At 32.4% G+C, this 24,304-nt stretch overlaps 3 protein-coding genes across 4 annotated transcripts; 2 read left to right on the top strand and 1 right to left on the bottom strand.

The window, feature by feature from the left end:
- The first annotated feature begins 524 nt into the window (after nt 1–524).
- On the top strand, nt 525–15,563 carry LOC105125221 (G patch domain-containing protein 8-like). Of its 2 annotated transcripts, none has more exons than XM_011025588.1 (8): nt 525–637; nt 12,452–12,533; nt 12,823–13,009; nt 13,440–13,594; nt 13,845–13,988; nt 14,099–14,202; nt 14,325–14,469; nt 15,221–15,563. In XM_011025588.1, exons 2-8 carry the CDS (start codon nt 12,462–12,464, stop codon nt 15,299–15,301), a joined length of 888 nt encoding a protein of 295 aa, XP_011023890.1. In that variant the 5' UTR covers nt 525–637; nt 12,452–12,461; the 3' UTR covers nt 15,302–15,563. The 2 variants fall into 2 exon arrangements, with proteins under 2 accessions (XP_011023890.1, XP_011023889.1); XM_011025587.1 differs by lacking the exon at nt 525–637 and adding an exon at nt 11,504–11,647.
- A 267-nt stretch (nt 15,564–15,830) lies between these two features.
- LOC105125212 (aspartic proteinase-like) lies at nt 15,831–19,687 on the bottom strand. Its single transcript, XM_011025562.1, has 14 exons — nt 19,526–19,687; nt 19,062–19,429; nt 18,932–18,992; nt 18,734–18,828; nt 18,535–18,647; nt 18,235–18,403; nt 18,097–18,136; nt 17,700–17,764; nt 17,458–17,571; nt 17,314–17,378; nt 16,597–16,753; nt 16,398–16,517; nt 16,203–16,291; nt 15,831–16,102 (listed from the first exon to the last, which is right to left on the bottom strand). The coding sequence occupies exons 1-14, from the start codon at nt 19,563–19,565 to the stop codon at nt 16,018–16,020; spliced, it is 1,581 nt and encodes a 526-aa protein (XP_011023864.1). The 5' UTR covers nt 19,566–19,687; the 3' UTR covers nt 15,831–16,017.
- A 1,658-nt stretch (nt 19,688–21,345) lies between these two features.
- On the top strand, nt 21,346–23,686 carry LOC105125213 (uncharacterized). The gene is given in 4 exon segments (XM_011025563.1): nt 21,346–21,462; nt 21,749–21,935; nt 23,205–23,233; nt 23,236–23,686. Coding segments are annotated over 3 exon segments (297 nt in total). The 5' UTR covers nt 21,346–21,462; nt 21,749–21,787; the 3' UTR covers nt 23,356–23,686.
- The last annotated feature ends 618 nt before the right edge of the window (nt 23,687–24,304 follow it).

The following is a 24,304-nucleotide window of genomic DNA, read 5'->3' as shown; positions in this document are numbered from 1 at the left end:
GGGTGGTGTCTACCTTCCCTTAATCATAACTAACCCAGTACCCGAATCTCTGGGACCAGTGTCTAATTTTGGATTTCTAGTTCCCTCAAATTACTAGATGGCGACTCTAATAAAATCTTTATTTCCCCCAATCATTTTTCATAATTAAATTCCTTTTGTTTTAAAAACAAAACAAACAAAAAACGGAGTGGAGCCGTCGCCCGACGTCGTGTAGCGACAGTATATTTGAAAAAGAAAAGGTGGTGATGGAAAATACATTTTAGTTTTTAATCATATTATAATTTAATTTCTTCATGACAAATGAATTATTTTAATTTAGTCTTTTTATCATAAAAATATGTTTAGCTCAATTTATATATTTATGAAAATTAAATCTCTTTATTTATTTATTTTTTCCTTTTTGCCGAGCAAGCTCACAATTTTGGCCCAAACAAAAATTAAATTGGGCTAAGCTCTAAAACATAATTAGCCCGTGTTTTTGTTCCATGGGACACACTTGCGTTTTGAATTTTGTCTGAAGACAAAGCATAAAGGGGTTTTGATTCATTGACCAGAAACCACAGATACAGAAGATCAAAAGGCAAAGACTTTGTTGGTGTTTGGTTTCTCATATTCTATCCCATTAATTAATAATCAGGTAAATATAATGTACTTTAATCAAATTTAATCAGCTTCTTCTTTTTTTCCTGACAATATTGAACCAAAATTTTGTTTTTTTGCTTGCTATTCATCGTCTTTACTTTTAGCAGGCTTTAAAGTTCGGGCTTTTGAATCTTATTCACTTCATAAGATTTTGAGATGCATATTATGTTTTCTGTGGGATTTGTACTGGTGAGTTTAGTTTCGATTTCAAGGAGATCACTTTGATTTTTCATAATTAATAGAGTTTGTTAGCCATGGCATGGATTTGGTTTTTTAGCGCTTGTTGTGAGAAACCCTTTTGAGGAATCAGCTTAAAACTTGAGAAAACAGTGAAAAAAGCTAGCTCTGCTTGTTTTTTTTTTTTGTTTTTTAACTGCTGAGGAGATCCTGTGGATGTAGAGCTTGTAAAACGTATGGAAAATGAATTTTCTTAATGTTTGCACAGTATTTGGGGAGTTTAGGATTACAAAAAAAGGATGTTCATGTTTGAATTTTAGACTTTCTTTTTATTTTTTCCTGCATTTTATAGACTAAATCAGGTTTGAGCATAAAGATTATTGTTGAAGTAATAAATAATTTGATAAAACCGAGATCGAACCACGTGGAGGTGATTTATATAAAATTATAAATAATAAATAAAAAGGAGTTGAAGAGAATTCTTGAGATATGAAATTGTTGTAAGGATTAAATAAAGATAAATTAATTATTAAGGTTAGAGAATCCATTAATGATATTTCAAACAAGTATAATATAAATTATTTTTATTACTTAACTAGAAATCATACATAAAAGAAATTCCAATTAGATTATAAATTGTTAACATGAATATATTAGTTATCTTATTCGAATAATGTTGATACTTATAAACGTTGTCAGGTATTCATGATGCTAACTTATATTAATAACAAATAAAGTTCCTTTCATAGTACAGGTATCGGTTATATCATATGGTTGGGCTATGAAAGTGCCAAGTATTTGTTGTATCAAGGGTTATAAAATATAAATCTAGATTAATTATTTAACAAGTAAAGTATTAAAAATAAAGAAGATAACAAATACAAAACATGTTAGTATCAAACATTAAAGTTCATGTTGAGTTTATACTAATTCTTACACCATTAATATAACATTTTCACCTTAATATAGTAAACTTAATTAAAAAAAACATAAATAAACAAGATAAAAATATAAATAATATATAAGTTAACTAAGTAAAGAAAAGAAAATGAAAAGCATAAAAAAAATATTCATATAAATAAAACTTAAGCATTACAGAAATATAATGAAAGAGAGTAAGAAAATGATCTTGATATGAAAATCAAGATGACTAAATGCATGGTGAATGCCTTCTTTTATAGATTAAAATTTTAAACTATTGATTTGATGACTAATTATTGAGTAAGTGACCACCTTTTGACTTGGTAATAATCCTTACATTCTTGTCTGTCAAAAACATCATTGATAACATTGTTTGAATAAATTGTCCCCATTAAAGTTCTGAAAAATTATCTCATCTTTCCAACAAAAAAACAGAATTGGTGTATTTAGACTTCTAGAACTCGAGATATAGGTTGAACACTGAACAATATTTAGGCTGCAAGACACATTCGAACTTCTCTTTTAATGCTAAGATTTGGACTTTCAAATGACAAAATTGAGTCTTGGACTCTAATGAATGTTTTAGGTCTATGTCTTAGCTTTTTAGTCATATAAACCAAATTAAAATCCAATATCTACAACTCTAGATATGACCCAATGACTGAACACTATTCTGGTTTGAATTAAATTAACATCTTTTTTCTAAATTTAGTCCTTTTTTTGTCCTTTCACATTCAATAGTTAATCACATCAATCAATTTTTTGAATTGTTAGATATGTCTGCATTTAAAATGAGCATTTATCATAAATTAAAGCTATATTTTATTATCAGACTTGTTATTATAAAAAAAATATTTAAGTTAAAAAGTTTAATGATGCTTTAAGTGCAATATGATGATATAAAACCTGATAATGCATTTTTAAGTACTAATGAATTGTACATTCAAATTTTATGCTCATTGTTGCTAGCAACCAAAATCTGCATTTATTTGTATTATGCATCTTGATATGACTTATTCATTATTCATAATTGATAAGCTCATAGACAACATTTTTAGTCTTTGATATTTGTATTATGTAAGATTTTCATATCAATTTACATCAAACTTAGTTTCTAAAATAATAAAATCTGAATAATTTAAAGATATCTCATACTGCCCTCTAATTTTTCTTATTTATCTTTACATCAAACTTTATTTTTTTAAATCTTGCATGGAATCTATAAATTATAAATTTCAATAAAAGACAGTTATGTTACATAAGATCTATATAAATTCTAAATAAAAGGTTGTCCATTAATATCATACCTACAGATATTTGAATGAGATTCATAAATAATAAGATTTAAAACAAATTTTATGTGCAACAAATATATAAATTTAAAGTTATCATATAACATTATTTTAAATTCTTTCATCTCCTTTTACATCAAACTTACAAACACTTTCATGGAATAATAAATAATAAAATTTAAAGAGAAGTTGATATTGTGACATTGGAATTACAAATTTATATACGTGTAAAATTTATAAATAATAAATTTAAACAAGAAAAGATATGTATAACAAATATATCAATTCATTTTATCTCAAAACTACTCTTCAAAACCGTTTATCTCCTCTGCATTAGACTTCCTTAAACTTAAATGAGATCTGTCACATGTCACCTATGTGGCGTTGATGGCAATTTTTGTTCATTTTGCTTGATTGGTTCTTTAAAGTCACCGCCTAGTATTTGGTTGAAGGCTACTAGAAAACCTGGATATACTAGTATTGTCAAAAATTTAAGGGTAAGAAACTAATTGTGGCTAGAGAAAGTATTAGCACTCCTAGTGCACCTTACCTGAGGTAAGTTGCTTTATGATTTGATTTGATTTAAAAAAATAAAATAATAACCAAATTTCGAGGCTTTAATAAATCAATTATTAAATCCCAAAATATATGTAGAAACATGTTCTTATATTTTCATAGAAAATACAACATAATTTTATTTATATTTAATCGTATACAAATTAAAACACTTAATTCTTTCTTTTTTTTATTTTTTTAACATTTACAAAACATACATAAAATAAAATACAAACACTCACCTACACATCACTTTTTACTATGTTTTTTTTAAAAGTAGCGTGAAGATAGAGGCCTTGAGTAATATCAATTTGGCATATCAACCACTACCGAGCAATAATCATGCAAGAGTGGATAGTTTCGCTAGCCTTACCAAGCTAAAACCATTTAGGTGCCGTTACTTCACTTATCTTAAAGTTAATACCACACATATTTTTTAAAAAAAGATAAGTGATGTATGAAGGCCTTAGATCCATATCCAATATATATGCATGATAAACAATGAATAATTATGCATGCGAAAACAATAAGAAAAAAAAAACAAAAATAAAACTCGATAAAACAAACAACACAACAACAAAAACATTGTACAACAAATATTTTTAGTAATAAAAAGACAAAAAGAAAAGCTTAGTCCTAGAAGTCCCTAGTGGAGTTGCCATTCCATCACACCAGAACATCGCGGCAACCGATTAAAAAAATATCTCATGATTGGAAAAAAAAAATAGATATCTTGCATCTTATTCTTTTAGGAAAATGATCTTATTCAAGGAGTCGCCACCTAGTATTAGGGTCACTAGAAATCCTAACTAGTCAACAAAGATTCTATGGTATGAGACTGGTTACGCAAAAGAGTAGATATTATCACCCTTTAAGTGTCCTACCTAAGGTATGTTGCATTGCTGGTTTTGTCTAAAATTACTAAGAATTCGTTATTCTTTTTTCCTTTTTTTTTATTCTTCCTTTCATGTTGATTTTTTTAATCATATTATTAAATTGAACATAATCAAGTCAAAAACTCGAGTCTTAGATTTTTTTTCTTCTTTAAAAACATTGGTGCTTGGCTGAACATTTTTTTTTAAATTAGGAGAAAATTGACTTCACCCTCTGTGTAGCATTGGTTACCTATTTAGTATTATACTACTTTAAAACTGAGCCGTAGCAACAAATAGTGTTCTTGACTTGCTATCTGCAACTAAGAGATCATTTAATATTGTGATAGACTAGAAATAAAAAAAGTTTGGTTAACTAAATAGTTTTATTTTTTATACGGAGGCCCACGTATAATTAATTATGTTTCAAATCTTAGTTTTGTATATGTTAAAATAATATGTTTTTCATTCATAAAGATATACTTTTCATTTATTTTACATCTAAAAAACCCATCTCATAGTATTTTTAACTAAACATATATATTTTTTAAATCTATTTTTTTTCAAAATAGCAATTAAAAGTATTCACTTAAATCTACCATTTTTTAAACCGCAATTGCAAAATCTGTTACAACACTGAATACACACTAAGGCCTTGTTTATTTTTAGGCTGACCAAGTAGTCGCAAAAACATACCGGTCTAAGATGAGGACAAACTGAACTAAAAAGATAGAAAATTGAAAGTGGATTCAAGGAAATAAAAAAAAATAGTGAAAAGATGTAGCCATGGCGTAGTGGAGTACAAAGTTTGAATCTGGGAGGTTTATAGAGCAGCAAGCACATGCATATGGTGGAATCATCAAAAGGGGACTTGTTATGAGGAATAATCTGAACAAACAACGAGAGTAGAAGAGAAAAAAAAGGGTTCAACTTTTACTAATTTGGATGGTTGCCATTCCTCATTCTGAAACTTTATTTTCATCATTCTGAACGTTTTCAAAGCAACCCTCACCGATCCTTTTATTTTGACTAGCTACATGTACTCAGAGACAATTATTTTTGATTCATTGCATATGATCATGAACAACTTTAGGCAAATGTGCATGCTTGATAATCAATATCATAATTAAACATTATAATGTCATTTTGACGTGTGTGTGTGTGTGTGTGTGTGTACACACACACTAGGTCAAGATTGAAGGTTCTTTATTTTTATTTTTTCTTCCCACGAGCATACAAGTACTTAAAGCCAAGATATGGCAGAGAAAAGTAACTAAAAGGTCGCAATACAAAATTGGTACATCAAAGTAGAAATTTCATTATATTTTCTCAATCTACTTTATTGTATTTTCAAATTAAGATTCGCAATACAACCATGCTTGTAAAAAGTTTATATTTTCTAATTTATAGTTTTATTTTATTAGTACAGCAGTCGCTCACGGCCATTGAAAAGTTCTTCCTCTATACCTTCCTTAATTTAATTTTAGCAAACTCATGATTAAACTATATATATATATATATAACACTTAATTTCCCAGCCTTAATCCTTACATTTGGGTTGTATATATTCCACCGATCAGTTTGCTAGTATTTTTTTTCACTGATTAAATCTTAATAATATTTTCTCTCGGTCACTATGAAAAGAAGAAGAAGAAGAAGAAGAGAGAATAGAAGAGCAAAAGGTGGGGTGAAAAGGAAAAAGAATAAAAAGTGAGAGGTCTGTCATACAGACATTAATACATTAATAGAGCAAAAGAAGTACAAAATCAAGATTGAGAAGGAAGACTGTCTGCCACGGACAATAATTGCATAAATCAAGAAACCACAACCCCTCTTCTAGGAAATATCATCAGAGAGAGAGAGAGAGAGAGAGATCCTGACCCTCCTAAGTACTGTACTGTTTTGGTCAAACCTTAGAGCAAAGCATAAAGAATATGTTCCGCAACTTGAATCAACTTGATAAATCGAGGCCATTAGTGACCACTCAAAGCAAACATCAATCGGTTCGCTGTCGATTAGTTTTTTTAGTTTTTTTATTCGCAATACAACCATGCTTATAAAAAGTTTATGAGGTATCTTTTTCTGGGGGTCTAATTTATAGTTTTATTTTATTAGTACAGCAGTCGCTCACGGCCATTGAAAAGTTCTTCCTCTATACCTTCCTTAATTAAGATTCGCGATACATCAAAGCAACTAAAAAGCTTATAAAAAGTTTATGAGGTATCTTTTTCTGGGTTCTAATTTTATTTTATTGGTACGACAGTCGCTCAAGGCCATTGAAAAGTTCTTCCTCTATACCTTCCTTAATTTAATTTTAGCAAACTCATGGTTAAGCTATATATATATATATAAAACTCTTAATTTCCCAGCCTTAATCCTTACATTTGGTTCGTATATATTCCACCGATCAGGTTACTATATATAAAAGAAGAAGAAGAAGAAGAAAGAATTGAAGAGCAAAAAGCGGGGTGAAAAGGAAAAAGAATAAAAAGTTTAAAAAAATACAAAATCAAGATTGAGAAGGAAGACTGGCTGCTATGGACAATAATTGCATAAATCAAGAAACCACAACCCCTCTTCTTGGAAATAGGTTAGATTCCAGAATTAAATTCACTTCGAACATGGTAGTTGTATCGCTACAGAGCTCCCACTAATGACGTACCCAATCAATTACTTTCCGAAATGATTAATACTTGAAAAGAGATTACCGAAATAGATTAGAATAGAGAAGAGAATAAGGCGTGTGCATGGAACAAGAGTGCTACATTTAAATAACAATTTTTTTAATTATTATAAGCAAACTTCCATTCATTATTAATTACATTGGATTCATGAGACAGACTACTGAATTAAGAATACATAATACATAGATTTAAACAAATGATATTACAATATGGACATTTTGATCAACGTGGATCGGAATTCAATTAACAAGTTGACAATTTGCACATAGCTCGACAACGTCTTGCTACGTTAAGCTGCATTCCCAGCAGCTTGCTGAAAGATTTGGCGTTCAGATTCTGAGATTCGAGCCGCATGGAAGTTGGCAATGAAAACAGAAGCTTTGGAGTCGATGAGGGGGTCGGGCTTCACAGAGAAAAGTGGACCTTTGTCGTCGTCGAACGGCAGGATTTTTCTTGCACTCATTCCATCATCGTTAGCATAGGATGCATCGTCACCTGTTCGTCGAGGCCTTCTACCCCTGAAAAAGCTGAAGAAAGAGGAAGCACAAGACTTCTTTTGCTTGTTGCCAACCATGATTTGATGAAGTGATGAGAAGGGGATTAAGGCTTAAGCAAGAAGTAGCTCTAGCTAGCTAGCTAGTGTGTTCACAAGTAGTAGTTGATGGTTTTGAAATGAGGAATGCAAGGCCTCTGTGTTGAATTTATAGTAGGAGGGGAGGGATGGTTTGGTTGCTAAGGAAGGTATCTTTCCATATATATCTTAGTGGAGAATCTTCACTAGAGAATTCAAGGTTCGCCGTGATCGATACATAGGAATGGCACGATGAAATATCATCAGAGAGAGAGAGAGAGAGAGATCCTGACCCTCCTATGATGTAGGACATGAGGAAGAGGTAGCTGTGTGCAGGTATAGGGATCAGATAGTAGGAAGTCAATACTGTTAGTTAAGTTTAATTGTTAGTTCTCAGTTCTTTTAGGATTCTATTTTCTATTTTTATTTATCGTTAGTTATTAGTGTTGGAAACAAATCAACTTGTTTGATATTAATTTCCCAATCCTTTTAGGATTCTATTTTCTAGTTTCGTTTCTTTTAAAAGCAGAGTCAAGATTATTGTTTTGACATTATTATTCAATCATTAATAAAATTGTTCTTTGAACACAAGTCCTCTCGTGGATTCGAGATTATTTAGCTTCCGCTACGTCATCCTAAGTACTCTACTGTTGTGGTCAACGGCCATTGAAAAGTTCTTCCTCTATACCTTGAAAAGTTCTTCCTCTGTACCTTCCTTAATTTAATTTTAGCAAACTCATGATTAAACTATATATATATATATATATATATAACACTTAATTTCCCAGCCTTAATCCTTACATTTGGTTTGTATATATTCCACCGATCAGTTTGCTAGTATTTTTTTTCACTGATTAAATCTTAATAATATTTTCTCTCGGTCACTATGAAAAGAAGAAGAAGAAGAAGAAGAGAGAATAGAAGAGCAAAAGGTGGGGTGAAAAGGAAAAAGAATAAAAAGTGAGAGGTCTGTCATACAGACATTAATACATTAATAGAGCAAAAGAAGTACAAAATCAAGATTGAGAAGGAAGACTGTCTGCCACGGACAATAATTGCATAAATCAAGAAACCACAACCCCTCTTCTAGGAAATATCATCAGAGAGAGAGAGAGAGAGAGATCCTGACCCTCCTAAGTACTGTACTGTTTTGGTCAAACCTTAGAGCAAAGCATAAAGAATATGTTCCGCAACTTGAATCAACTTGATAAATCGAGGCCATTAGTGACCACTCAAAGCAAACATCAATCGGTTCGCTGTCGATTAGTTTTTTTATTCTTCTTTGTGCTTATAACTTTCGAGTACCTGATTTCTTGGCCGGGGGGGTGTTTGTTTAAGATAAAAAACAAATCCCTTTTAATAAGGGGTTGTTTATCTTAACAGAATAAAATCCTAGTCTTTTTAGCATCCTCAGAAAGAGACTGATAACTAATATGTTATACTTATAAATTTATATTCTAGTTATTAAAAGATAAATAAAATAATTTTTTTTTATTTTTTTAATTTTAATTAAAGTTATCGTGACTTTAATAAACTGGTTATTAAAATCAAAATATATGCTAAATATTTTTTTTGATGTATTAAAAACACAATATAATTTTTTAATTTTGAGATATTTGGATGTATCCACAAAAATATTTTTATAAAAGAAGTTTTTTTGTATTTTTTAAGTTGATAAAAATCAAGTATTTTAATATTAAATTTAATATTTTTAACGACATAAAAATATATTCTGATACTAATCAAAAAGGTGTAAAACTGTGCAAGGAAATAAGTAAAAATCCCCAACTAATTTTTTTGAAATTTCTTTTAATAGAGAAAAAAACAAAATGAATTGATGCACGACTCAAAGCAAACATCGATCGGTTGGCTGTCGATTAGTTTTTTTCTTCTTATTTCTTGTGCTTAATTTCTCCTACTTTGAATAATTTGCCTTCGTTTCGTATAACTTTCGAGTACCTAATTTTCTCGGGGGGTCCTTCCTTCCTAGCATTTTTCATCCCCTTTATAATTTCAAGCATTCATAATTCATTACCATTTTATTTGTTCACAGCTCAAGTCAACTTGCCAATTTGATCCCTTTTTTCCCCCTTCTTCTCACTTCCATATGTACCAACTATCCTCGTTTCCATGAAGTGAAAAAAAAAAAAAAAAACAATTTCCATGACTACCTTTTCTTAATCATTGTAAAATAAGCTTTCTTCAATTTCTTTGTCTTGGCCATATATATATATATATATATATATATATATATATATTTGCTGTAAAGATAAGTACTATCACAACAAATATCTAGCAGAATATATATGTGTATGAATCACATTTTCCAAATTACATGCGTACGCTAATCATGATTTCTATTACAATCCCTTAAACATGTTTTCTGATGATTTAGAGAGTTGGAGAAAAATCTTCAAAGCAATGAAATTAACAACAGAATAATTTATTCATTTTAATATACTAGGATTTGGATTAGCGCACTCTTTTGATACTCTGTACATAATTCACTAGATAACTACCTCTGAATATGACTTTAAAATTAAGAGTAACTAAGACCCGTTTTGTACTTCTTATTTTTTTATTTTATTTTTATCGTGGTTTTAGACTTTCACTTAATTACTTAAGTACAATTAAGCTAATTAAACAAGCAATTAGAGTTTGTATTTCTAAAATCTAAACTCTACTCCTAATAAAAAACATATTAAAAAATAATTATTATCTTATCCCTGGTAAAACAGCGGGTGAAAGCCAACATGATCTTGACACGATTCGCCACCAGCAAGTGTCGATCGGAGAATCTTGAGGGAACAGTTAATTAAGGGTAAAGTCCAGTTTTTGTCCTTACAGTTTGTTAAATAGCTTTTGCCTCTTGAGCTCTGATGCTTCTGTTTTCTAGAGATGACGCGTGTTGGTTGTTATTATTGGTATTTTAAGAGGATAAAAATACACAAAGATATATTTATTTAATGTTTATATATTTATTTAATGTTTATATTGAAGAACACAATTTTATCCCATGTATATTTGTTTAATATCTCTGTACTCGAACAATAATAAAATGTAACCTAAATATACGAGGTAGGTATTATAAGCCAATATTGAGATTTAAAAGGAAAAGGTGGCGAAGACAGTGGTGATGGAAACAAGCATGTTCATTTCGTTGCCTTTTATTTCTCAAATTTATTTCATGTTTTTATTTTATTTACTCCAGACAAGCATACATGTTGTTATGCATCTTACGGAGATTCTATAGATCTGATGAGAGGGGGGAAAGGCGGGAAGAGTAAGAAAAAACTAAAACTAAAATATAAGTTTGAAAGATATCAGTCTTTTTAATAGTTAGTTATTTAGCATTAAAACTAATTAAAACTAACTTGTATAAGGGTAAGAATAAGAAGAATACACTTTGCCAATTAATTATTAAATAATCCAAGCGCTGATATCTTTAGAATAAGAATAAGAAGAAAAGGTGGTGATGGAAAATACATTTTCCTTCCCTAAAACTTTCACCCACATCACTCTCTTTCTTGGCTAAAAATATAATGGCTCCTTTAGTTTTTAATCACATCATAATTTAATTTCTTCATGATAAATTAATTGTTTTAATTTAATCTTTTTAATCATGAAAATATGTTTAGCTCAATTTATATATTTATGAAAATTAAATCTCTTTATTTTATTTTTTATTTTTTTTCTTTTTGCCGAGCAAGCTCACAATTTTGGCCCAAACACAAATTAAATTGGGCTAAGCTTTTAAAAAAATTAGCCCGTGTTTTTGTTCCATGGGACACACTTGCGTTTTTAGTTTTGTCTGAAGACAAAACATAAAGGGGTTTGATTCAGTGACCAGAAACCACGGAGACAGAAGATCAAAGGGCAAAGACTTTGTTGGTGTTTGGTTTCTCAGCTTCTATCCCGTTAATTAATAATCAGGTAAATATAATCTGCTTTTATGAAATTTAATCAGCTTCTTCTTTTTTTTCCCGACAATATTGAACCAAAATTTTGTTTTTTGGCTTGCTATTCATGGTCTTTACTTTTAGCAGACTTTAAAGTTAGGGCTTTTGAATCTTATTCACTTCATAAGATTTTGAGATGCATATTATGTTTTCTGTGGGATTTGTACTGGTGAGTTTAGTTTCGATTTCAAGGAGATCACTTTGATTTTTCATAATTAATAGAGTTTGTTAGGGCATGGCATGGATTTGGTTTTTTAGCTTTTGTTGCGAGAAACCCTTTTGAGGAATCAGCTTAAAACTTTAAGAAAACAGTGAAAAAAGCTACCTTTGTTTGTTGTTGTTTTTTTCACTGTTGAGGAGATCCTGTGGATTTAGAGCTTGTAAAACGTATGTACAATGAATTTTCTTAATGTTTGCATGGTGTTTATGGAGTTTAGGATTACAAAAAGGGACGTTCTTGTTTGAATTTTAGACTTCCTTTTTAGTTTTTTTCTGCATTTTATAGACTAAATCAGGTTCGAGCTTAAAGATTGTGAATTCAAATTTTATGCTCATTGCTGCCGGCAACCAAAATCTGCATTTATTTGTATTATGCATCTTGATATTCATAACTGATAAGCTAATAGCTAGCATTTTCGGTCTTTGATATTTTTCATGGAGTGTGTGCTGTGACTATATTTTAGTGATATTTTTCACTTATTCTTAACTAGCAATTTTTTTTTTCACTTCTCCTCCGAAACAAACCTTTTTATTATTTTACTTCTTGATTTTTTCTTAGGTGGTAGAAAATGGATTGCAGATGGTTCATTGATAAACAGGAAACAAGCACCCACAATGAACAGCAACTTGACAGAGAGCAGGTGATTCTAGGTTTCCAATCCTTTTTTTTTTTTTGATGGATTGCATGGGAGATTGCTTATTCAGTACAGCTTGGAAAGCGTTAGAGAATATTTAAGTTCATGAACTGGGTGTTATTGATAAATTGAAGATTGCTGTTTAAGTTTTGATTAATTGCTTTGGTATAAAAAGATTATATGTTTCTGTGTCAATGGAGTTTTCCTTTATGCCTCTGCTTACATGAATACTTGAGCATCATTTAATCTTGTGTAGTGATGTTTATCATCTGGATTTGTGGTATGTACTTGACAGGACTCACTTATTGAGGATTTCACAGAGGATTTTCGATTGCCGAAAAATCACAGACCCACTGAAAATGTTGATCTCGACAATGTTGAACAAGCATCACTGGACACAAAGTTGACAGCATCAAATGTTGGTTTTAGGCTTCTCCAGAAAATGGGATGGAAAGGAAAGGGTCTTGGAAAGGACGAGCAAGGTATGTCATTAGTTGAGCCTAATGGCTGTACTGGATTTGCATGCCACCCTCTAGTTATGGCCTCATTGATGTAGGGGTCGTAAGAGGGAGAACATTAGAGGATATTTCTATCCCTCTCATTTAAAAAAAAAAAAAAACATTTCATGTTTATTTGACTTTAACCTAAACTTTTGTTATTCAAGCACAAGCCTTTCACCATCGCAACACCCATAGCCTCTTGTGACTTTTAGTCTTTTAGTTCAGATGATTTGCGATATGACACGTGATCTTGAACTAATTGAAGTTGAATCATAATGCTTTGTGTTTTGGACTCAAAGCCTTGATCTTCTGTGAAACTAAACAGTTATCTCAAAAACATTTCCTCAGCTAAATGCTTCGCTTTACCTATGATGTTGTAATTTTAACAGTAACGTCTGGGTTTTATGTTCAGGAATCATTGAGCCTATAAAGTCTGGAATTAGAGATCCAAAGTTAGGAATTGGAAAACAAGAAGAAGATGATTTTTTTACTGCAGAAGAAAATATTCAGCGAAGGAAACTTGACATCGAGGTTGAAGAAACTGAGGAAGACACAAAAAAGCGGGAGGTATGCATATAAATTTGCAGGAGATCATTATTAATATTTGGACTGGTAGATAATATTTTGAGGTTGATGCTTTTTTCTCTGAAACCCACATCTAATAACAGAAGGCAGCATATAGCATATATGCGTGTCTTTTGACGGGAATGGTATTATCATAGGGGAACATCAACTTTCGAAGCTCTTGAGAATTTCCTGCAGTTTTTATTACCTGGTGGCTTCTACTGCCTGCTTCGTGCAAATTATGAAAATTCAGGTATTAGCTGAACGGGAGCAGAAAATTCAAACTGAGGTGAAAGAGATAAGGAAGGTGTTCTTTTGTGATCTTTGCAACAAGCAATACAAATTGGCGATGGAATTTGAAGCTCATCTGAGTTCATACGATCATAATCATAGAAAGGTACACAAACTGTCATAGCATTTGATGAGTTTCTTTTCAACCCCTGTGAATGCTATTACTTTCCATTTTTTTCCTTCTATATCCTTAATACTCTTGGATGATTGTGTCAGCGATTTAAGGAGATGAGAGAGATGCATGGTACAAGCAGTCGTGATGATCGGCAAAAGCGGGAACTACAACGACAGGAGAGGGAGATGGCTAAGTTTGCACAGATGTAAGCATTCTTATTTTCCTTCACAAATGCATCTGATAATTCGAGCTTTTGCTTGTGCATTTATTGTCTTTAAAAATATTTTCCTTATGACATTTGTTTTTATATTGTTTTATGCAATATAGGGCAGATGCTCGTAAACAGGAGCAGCAGCTGCAGCAACAGGAAGAATCTGGATCTGCTCAGCAGAAAAGTGCAACTGCGCTTGTGGATCAGGATCAGCGGAAGGCATTAAAATTTGGGTTTTCTTCTAAAGGGGGCTTTTCAAAGGTATGCAACTGAAGAATTAGAATTATATCATTTTAAGTCTTGTATGTGTTCTTAGAAGCTGTTTTCATGGCTTATGTATGTGTAAATGAACTGCCATCTGTTCCATGACAAGATAGATTGTTGTGATATGGTAATAACATGGTAGATTATTCAAATGTCCTGATCTCCTTCTCCCCCTTATAACCTGGATAAATTGAGGTCTCAATGCATTTCAGTGAGCATGGATGAATTGTTGTCTCTCATTTATGCAGAGATTCTCACTTACGTAGGATTGTCTAACTTGCAAAAAACTCCCTATGATTAATTTGTCTAATTAGCAAAAAACTCCCTATGATTAATTGCATTCATAAAATGCTTTGTCCTTCTGAATAAATGCTGCTTTTGTTAAGAACCTTTGAGAAATTTATTATTGCTGCATGGAAATATTCTACTGTCGTGGATTTACAGTAACAAAAGTAACAATACCATGTTCCGTTCTTGTATGTGGCATTCTGTAAAGTAATTTTGAATGCGTCAAGATTGCATTCATTGTTTCTGGATTATGACACAAGTTGTGGTTCTTTTCAACTTAGAATGGGAGTCACATGGCCCTTTCTTTACTTGTAATTGGTACCCATTTGAATTGGTCACCTGCTTCTATAAGTAATATCACAATGTTGTAGTAATTTGAGTGAAAGAAATCGTTACTTGGTGACTGAATAATCTATATGCTCACTATTTAACCTGTGACGCTTTTTCATTCCTTCTACAGAACTCTTCTGCCAAAGCTGCCAAGAAGCCGAAATCAGCTGTAGCCTCTGTTTTCAGCAATGATAGCGATGAAGAACAGTGAAGTTCAGCTGTGCACTGTGCACCTGGAATTCAATACTGTGCCTTGGAATACTCAAGGTCTTTATATGTTACGCATTTCAATTGACATGCTCTTATGTTTTTAGACACATGCTGCATATGTAATGAAGACGGTTTAAAAGGGGAGATTGGAACTCTTATGAATTGACTACTGGCATGTAAACTCTTGATTTTGCGAATAAAAATCAACTCTATTGAAGAGAGAGAAGAAAAAATAGCATGAATTAGAACATGCTGTTTACGATGATGAATCCATTTTATGTAAAACAATCAGTTCCAATCACTATGGCTCAATTGATTTGCAGCAGTATACATTCACCACCATGAAGGTGGGTGGCCTTACTGATAACTTGGTATCTATGAACCAAAGCTTGGCATGATTATCATCGCACAATACTTGCTAATCAAAATTGTAATGTATTATTCGGAAAGCAACAATCTTAATTATAGTTTTTTTAATCAATATTGAGCAGATTTTTATATTATCGTTCCTCTGATATTGCTGTGTATAATGAACTGAACTTATTAAATATTTTTTCGATATGTAGATGGTAGGGTGAACAGATTGTCCAAGCATAGTCCTAATATGCCTAAAACAGCACGGACATTTACAAGGGATTTCGTTACTAAGTACTCTGCAACAACAATTGTCATAGGAACATCTGATCAAAACATTTCAACAACATTGCTAAAGAATCACTAAGCAGCCTCTGCAAAACCAACTTCCAGGTTACCATAGTCGAAGATGGTATGATAAGCTCCCATGAATACATCACCAAGAATCCTGCAATCATGCATTTCCAGCTTAAACTCAAACAAAAACAGCGGAAAAGAAAGGTATATATGTAAACTGAAGCTATAAAATGAGGGCTAAGATAGCATACCATAGAGGACCACGTGGAGGCGGCACATCCAAAGCCACGAACCCACTGATGCAAACTTGAGCAATGCCTTCTCCAGTTTTCAGAATATACTGAAAACAAATAAGTGACTTTAGAAATATAGAAATAAAGAATTGAAGGTAATAAAGATACTTCAAATTGTATGCTTCATTGACGAAAAGACTATGGAAATCTAACCTGCTCTGGAGTGAGGCTAAAAGGTTTATCTCCAATGGTAAACGTGATGTTTGGCATGGTTGAAATACTATTGCAATCAATTGATGACTGTCCCATCGGACTTGGTAGGCTTTCGCATAACTGTAAAGGATCGAAAACCAAAACTTAGCACACAGATTTGATCTTCTGAAAACGAGGCAGTGTTTTGATATAAACCTACCTTATCTAAATAGTTGATTGCTGTTTCTTTTGTTGCCTTTTCTCTTAGTTGATTCTGGACCCAAATAACAAGCATCTGACAAGCAGTGCATGGAAGATCATTACCAGCAGATGATTTCTCCTTGTTTTCCTTCTCTACCACTGATTCAATACCAGTGCTGTACAAGAAATCAGGTTTTAATATCAATCAGAGTCACTGCTGAGGCAGTTTTTTAATCATCTTATAAGGACCTTAAAACTCCTTTGCAACAAGAAAAAAAGAGAAGGAACTGGTCAGCAGAATCACCGAATTTCCTCGCAGGGCGATAATCATGATTCATGCACTTGCAGTTAGCCCCATTATCCTATAATGTGCCCTTTCAATACCACACTCTGCTATCAAATACTCTACTTGAAATCTTGATGGAAATACTATGATTAAAACAACTAAAGACATGAAAATTGTGGTAGCTTCTACTTTTTGCCCTAAAAAAGAGTTTTGTTAGTTAAATAATTTTTTTTTTTTGCACTAATTTCATATAGAATTGTGTTTCAAATCTTAATTTTATAAAACTAAAATAACCAAATTTATTTTTTTAACCCGCATTAAAAGTTGTTTTCTTAAATCTATTTTTTTAATATCAACCATAAAAACTACCAAAATACCAAACTCATTAATAATGCAAAGCTTCTATGCCAAAGTGGATCATGAGCCAGCATGTAACATAATTCTCCTTACCTTGCAGACTTAGCCCCATTGAAAATGCATAAACCTAGTTGCGCACATACTTTGCTGGGTTGTACCTGAGGTTCACAGCATAGAATTCTGGTACATACAAAAGTAGAAAAGTTCTTGAAATAACAAACTTGAAGACAAACGCACCCCTGATATTATGAGTTCCCATATTAAGTCTCCATAGTGAGAAACCACTTCCTTACATTCAGCGCTCACAAGCCCTTCTGCTCCAATGGCATGATTGATTTCCGTGATGATTGGCTGAAAATGATAGCTATTTAGTGTATCTTTGAAGCAAGTAGAACATAAGGAAGAAAGAAAAATTGAACTGTCAAGCAAGGAGGTCTGCTTGGAAAGAAGCCAATCACCAAGGAGGTGAAGAAACTTACTGTTGGACCAGCAAGCAATGAGGTTCCAGAGTCCACGATTGCAGCGCAACCCCCCTCGCAAAGACCTGAGAAATAAAGGGTTTATTGTGAGAGCTTTATTATCCCGGTTCTACAGATATGGAATTCCATTAGACTTCATGTGAGAATTTGCCATCCAGCTGAGTCACAAGCTCGGAAACACGGGAGCCGGGCCATGTAGAGAAATTAGATGTTAGGATGTGGCAATTTCTAAGAGAAGTGACTACTGACTCATAATTTCATAATAGGATTCAAACTGTTTGCAGTTCCCATTTTAGGGAGTATTCACTGCCGTTTTTACTCTTCTAATACAGAACTATATGGAGAAAAGGGCATAGATAACATAAATATAAAAATGCTTAAGTTGACTGAAGATCACCTGTTGAATGTTTTCCTATAAGAAAATCTCCCATATTGATCTGTAAATGGGAAAGAACAGTGTAACTGATTTTTCCCTCTTCGAAATTAGAACATGATAATAAGGTTAGAAATTGGTCCATAGATGAAATTCTTGTACCTGCCAGTAACCTTTTTGGGTAACTGGAACGTAGGTATGCTTTCCCTTGAAGTGTTTTGGATCAACCCCTCCAAAAACAAGCTCGCCACCGTCTTTCGCCTCAGGATTTCTGTTGAGCCAGAATGAGAAGACCTCGTCGTCTACAAGATCTTGTTGCATCATATTGTACCTGCACTCTTTTCATGAATCAGTCTATCCGAGGTACTAGAGGAAAGAACTGCAGACATGATGAATCTAAGTTCTTGCTTCCAAGAAGCATGGAGTCACTAACTAAGAACTACAGTACAAACATAAACATACCACAATGGGACAACATTCTCAACTGAAATTTCCTGAAAACCAAGCCCAAGTATTCCATCAAACTTCCCCAATAAGAATGAAAGACTTCCTTCTTTTGTAGCCTCGACGAAAACCTGGATTACAAAAGTCACACACACAGTACTGCAAGAACAAGATAAATGATTCTCCAAATATACGTAAAATGGAACGGATAACTCACTTGATCTTTGACAACAAGGTCCCCGACTTGAACGTTGTCTTGACTGAAGAAACCAGAAACTGATCCTGATCCATAATGTATTTCACAGAAGTTCCCTGAATCACAATTTGAAAAGAAGAATTTGAGTTTCAATCTCGCAACATAGCTGTCAATGTTGTCTACAACATGTACTTCAAGTAATTAACTTCAAGTAATTACCATTCTTGGTATATGTACTCGACCGGCTTGACTTGTACTTCGAATGGAAATAACAGGCGATCTGCAGGTGATTGCGAGTCAGTATCTCATCTCATATTTAGGACAGTATATAAAAACCAGTAGAACTCACAGAAAAGTAGCATTTTGATGATGGAACCCAGAGGTTGGAGCTTCCAGTGTCAAATATGACAGTGAAGTTCTGCGGGGGCGAGCCAATGCCAATTTCTCCCAAGTATTGAGCATCCAAATAGTTTTTAAGGGGTATTATATCCCCATCTGAACTGCCTAAATCATGGACCCTGCTGCTTGCACCTACTCCTGCCTTTCCCTCCTGTCTAGCAATTCTGGCATCCTTAATAGTCTGAAGATCCAAATGGCGCTTCTTCAAACCTATTCTCACCAGGCCATTAGAGCTAGCAGGAAGAAGGAAGTATGTCAAAGCCCACAAACAGAAAGCCTTGAGAAGAATTTTATTCCCCATACGTGGATGCAATATGCCTGCGAGAAAGAACGGAAAAAAAAAAAAAAACAGTCAGCTGGGCAGCTCAACAGTGTTCCTGAGCTGAACCTGAAGAAATTGAAGAGACTGAGTACTGTTGAGCCTGAGGAGAGTGTAGAAATCAAGTGCAGACATAGGAGAGAAAAGATGCTCGTAGTATCCTTTTAAAGGCTCTTCTGGGAGGGGACACACATTATTAGAAAGAGGAAACACCCTTTAATGCAGGAGTGGTACTTGCTCGATCTGGTTGCTGCTTCATTCAAATTAGCCTCTCCGTGAATGGTCAGGTCCATCTACAATCCACAAGAAAAATGTCTTATAGTCTTTGTTTGTCTTGACTAGGGAAATTGCCTGGAAGTTCCACAAATTTCCAAACCAAACCTCTCGTGTCTTGTCCTATCAAGCTGAACATCATATGAATACTTGCTTGATCTTTTATGAACTGTGCTCTTTCCTAGCTAAAGTACTAGACTGACAGTATTCTAAGCCGAAAAATGAAGTAGCAGAGCATTCATCCATCAAAACGCTATAGTCTAGACTCTTAAGAGTACCAAGTCAAATGCTAATGACTATCTCTTTTTTTTCAAAAATATTTCAAAAAAAAATTGAATTTTTTTTTTCAAAGTTTTTTGAAATGCTCATATCAAAAATAATTTTTAAAAAATAAAAAATATATATTATTTTAAAAATATTTTAAAAAATAATCTTTACCGCAATTTCAAATATTTATCCTTCCTTTTTTATTCACATTTTTGTTTAGAAAATGTTTTCTCTAGTTGCTTACCTAAAATGATAAAAAATAAAAAGTAAACAATTAATGAAATTCTAAAATAATATTTTCATTTTATCCTTTTTTTTATCAATAATGAAGCCCTTTTTTTTCAATTCAGCTTCTTCATTTTTTTATTTTTCTTATTTTTTTAATTTTTAATTTTTATCCTTAGCTTTTTTTTAATAGTTATTCAAAAAAAACATTATACCAATTAAATCAATTAAATCAATTAAACAATGTAAAGATAACTTTCACGTAATTTACTTTTAAACCTGGCTAAATAAAGAATTAAGTTAAGAATTTTTTATTAATTTAATTCTATTATTAGATTTTTTTTACTAGTCAACTAAATTATTTTTAAATTAATTAAATTGATAAAATTATATTAAAACAACTATTATACAATTTAATTTTGAATCAAGATAAGACAAAAAGTTTGGTAGAAGGTTTTTTATATCAATTTTATTATTATTTTTAAATTTTATTTATAATTTTTTAATAGTCAATCAAGATATTTTTGGATTGTCCAAACTTCATATAATTTAATTTTAAATATAAATTAAATAAAAAATTAGATTAAGATGTTTTGAATTGTCAAGCTAGATTTAAAAAAAGATATTAAACGGTATATTTTTTTTCATGTTTAAAAATGTTTTAATCTGTCCTTTAAACTAGTTTTTATCCAAAAGAAAAAACGTGCGATGTGATGTCATAATATCCTATCCCAGGTAGTTAGTTTTAAATTATTTTTATTAAAATTTGATTTTTTAAAATTAATATTTTTAAATTTGATGATATTAAAATTAATTTTTAAAAAATAAAAAAATATTATATCAAAAATATTTTTTCTAATAACTTACATAAAAAAATAAAAAATATATATATTTTTAAAAGATATCACTACCATATCATTAAACATTCTTAAAAAAACATTGTTTGATATTTAGTAAAATAATTATTTTTTAAAATATTTTTATTTTAAAATATATTAAAATTATATTTTTTTAATTTTTAAAATTGATTTTTGTATTAATATATTTCTTCAAAAAAAAAATTATTTTTTTAAAAAAATAAAGGTCACGCCTTTATCACGCTTCAATCATTATTAACGTGTTTGGTTGCTTTTAGGGTGTCTCTTCGCCCGCCAGCCTTCTGTTCTACAAAAATGACACTGGAGAGGAACTCATTCATCTTCTAATGTTGTAAGTGCTTTAAGCTGCTTGGTTTAACTTTCAAGTCAGATGAATGTAGTAGTACAAGGTATAAAGCTCCAACATGTACTCTCTTCTTTTTCCTGCTAGGCGTAGTTGATTTCAATCAAAAAAGTTCCTTTTTTATGAAAAAAAGATATGGCACCAGATAACTTCCAAGTAAGGTTCTTTATTGTTATTATTATTATTATTATTATTATTATTATCAAGTAACATAAAGGAATCAGCGTTCTTGTATCTGGGCTTTCTTGATATTGTTTTTTGATGGACTAGACTCTAGAGAGTTGATATGTTTGAAGCATGATAAAAAGCCTGTACCTTTTATTATATTTCAGGTATTAAGGACATTGAATTGAAGCGGCAGCGTGTGATAGATGGCATTAAGGTGCTTCTTTAGGTTTTCAGAAGGGGAGTTGATGCGGTCAGTTTCTAAGCCTTGCTCTAGATTAATGAGACAAACAGCTGGAATTTTTAGGGCTGTAGGAGCTTTTGATTTCTAGATTCTCTGTAGATTGCATTATGGTTTGTTCTACTGTCCCTATTACGTTGTTCGTTGGCGTTTGCTCTGTTTCAGTATAATGCTTCCGATGTTGTTAAATGACTGAAATGCGTGTATGCATCATCTTGCTTTTGGTGATATTTGTCATGTTACTGATTGTAAAGGTCATATACGATCAGGTCTTGAAAATGAGGTTGCATTGCATAAAGCTCGTGCCTTGTATTGTTGGTGGAGGTTTTGAACTTAGTGATCTTCCAGACAAAGTTGAGCACTTCGTTTCCAAAATAAGCATACGAATTGACATACTAACATGAAAGATTGGCCATAATTTGCCATCAAACCGAATATCACAACATACAATTGTGATCATGATGATAGTCTTTATTGGTTGTATCTCCGTCTTGGAGGAGAGTCATTGAAGATACTAAACTAGTATTTAAAGATGAGCAGTCATGAAAAACTTGGGGAAGACTTGTAAATGGAAGGGTTTAATATAATTGGTGTTCCTTAAAGAAACTACTGCGGTCATTTGAGGGGATCTCCTGCGTGTGTTGGGGTTGAATCAAATGGTATTCTCATGTCATTGACACAATCTTGTTTTACTAACTTAATCTATTAAGTGTGTAATCTTGCGAACATTATTCACTAAAGCTTCCTGGAATTTCAGATGATATGGCTGATATGACTAGCTCAAAAGGTCATATAGATGACTGTCTCTATTGCAATGGAGATATAAAAACCTATTAAGATGCGAAAAGATCAAAGAAAGGTGTTAAAAGTTTGTTAAACCATGGAAATATCCTGGAGATCAAGCATGTTGATCTTTGAAGAAATCTTGAGTTGATTGTAAGTAGAAATATTTAAAGATTGGGTTGTGGTAAAATCTTGAGGTGGTTTCATGGTGTGCTGTTGAAACAGCTTTGATACCCAAGTCATAGGTACAACATTCTGGAGATACGGAAAAACAAGTAAAAAACTAGAACATTAAAAGTAGCATCACGTATATCAAAGCATTGGAAACTGCATGATGCGAGGAATTGCAGCTACAACGCGTCTTTCTGAAGCAGTTTGGATTTGGTGCTTCTGAATTAATTTTTTCAGCTTTTCATTGATCATAAGACAAGCTAAATGATATTTTGATACGTGCATTTTGGAAGGATTTCTAGTCCATTGTTGTTTTTCAGTTCTGTAGCCCGTTTTTCAATTTTGGTACACATTTAGCTATGGTTTTATCATTTCATATTCTGTATTCAACTAAACCTTTAATGTTCACCTATCCATTGTTCATGCAGGTCCTACAATTACAAATCCTAGGAGTCTTCTCGGTGGGCTGCTTGTAGAGCTTTTTGTTGGAGTTCAACTTCTGCTCTGCTGGTCCGCCTTTTCAGCCCTGAATGTGAACCCCAGAATATAGCTGCTCATGACAAAGTAAAATGGCAATAGGTTACCCACGAGGGTTGAATTATGCTGCGGTAAATGAGCAATTTGAGACAATACATTTTCTCGGTTGACCACCAGGACCGAATTCATGCAGTGCCTGATTGTCCAATAGTTCGATTTTTATCAAATGACTGGTTGAGTCTTGAATCAGCTCCCTCTGAGAGGCTGGAGTCAGAAGAGAACATACTTTTAGAATGGGGATTGGAGACAGAGCAGAGCCGTAGCTCTTATCAATGTTTGGAAAAGTAAAATAGCTATTGATGGGAGGCCTATTCTCAATTTTTTTTGTTGTTTAATATTCTTGTGATTATTCGATCTGGGAAAGGTTCTTTAACACTCCTCTCACTTGCAGCACATTTTTTAGGGCACATCGAGTGATGATACTACATGATATTTCCTAGGCCGTTGACCCTCTTTAAGGCTTCACTACCATATAATTTTTTAATTATTGGACGTGGGATCGGTGCTTTTACAAGTGCAACCACACCTGAGAGATAACAGCAAGTTTCAGCAAGTTTTGTTCTGAGAACTTCAGGGCGACGTATCAGCCTGATCATTAATTTCTTGTATATATGGAATTCCATTACACTTTCTGTAAACAATTTGGCATCAAGCTGAATCGCAAGCTTGGAAACCCATGTAGATGAATTAGATTCTAACTAGCTAGGATAAATATTGAAGCATTTTTCCAAGAGATCAAGTGACTTGTAATTTTACTCTATGCAAAATTATAGCTAGCTTAGACTTCTTAGAGGCAAACCAGAACCCAACAAGAGTACACATAATCTCATAATCTTAACATGAAACAAGTCAGTAGAGGGTAGTGTTGGGAATTTCGACCGGTGATGTACTGATATTTGCTCATAGGAGGCCAAGCACACTGAGACACGATATTTTACGTGGTTCGGCAAACCGCCTACATCCACGGGAGAAGCCATTGCATTATGTAGGG

The sequence above is a fragment of the Populus euphratica genome, unplaced genomic scaffold (genome assembly GCF_000495115.2).
Source record: "Populus euphratica unplaced genomic scaffold, PopEup_1.0 scaffold28.1, whole genome shotgun sequence".
Classification (NCBI taxonomy): Eukaryota; Viridiplantae; Streptophyta; class Magnoliopsida; order Malpighiales; family Salicaceae; genus Populus; species Populus euphratica.
The sequence above is the reverse complement of the archived record's forward strand: the minus strand, read 5'-3'. Positions and strand labels throughout refer to the sequence as shown.

Coding starts and splice junctions, on each gene's coding strand:
- LOC105125212 (XM_011025562.1), bottom strand. CDS start 19,565: ATGTCTGCACTTGATTTCTACACTCTCCTCAGGCTCAACA. Junction 18,829..18,931: donor GAGTACATATACCAAGAATG/GTAATTACTTGA, acceptor ATTGTGATTCAG/GGAACTTCTGTGAAATACAT. Junction 18,404..18,534: donor GAGAATGTTGTCCCATTGTG/GTATGTTTATGT, acceptor AAAAGAGTGCAG/GTACAATATGATGCAACAAG.
- LOC105125221 (XM_011025588.1), top strand. CDS start 12,462: ATGGATTGCAGATGGTTCATTGATAAACAGGAAACAAGCACCCACAAT. Junction 13,010..13,439: donor TCTTGGAAAGGACGAGCAAG/GTATGTCATTAG, acceptor TTTTATGTTCAG/GAATCATTGAGCCTATAAAG. Junction 13,595..13,844: donor AAGACACAAAAAAGCGGGAG/GTATGCATATAA, acceptor ATGAAAATTCAG/GTATTAGCTGAACGGGAGCA.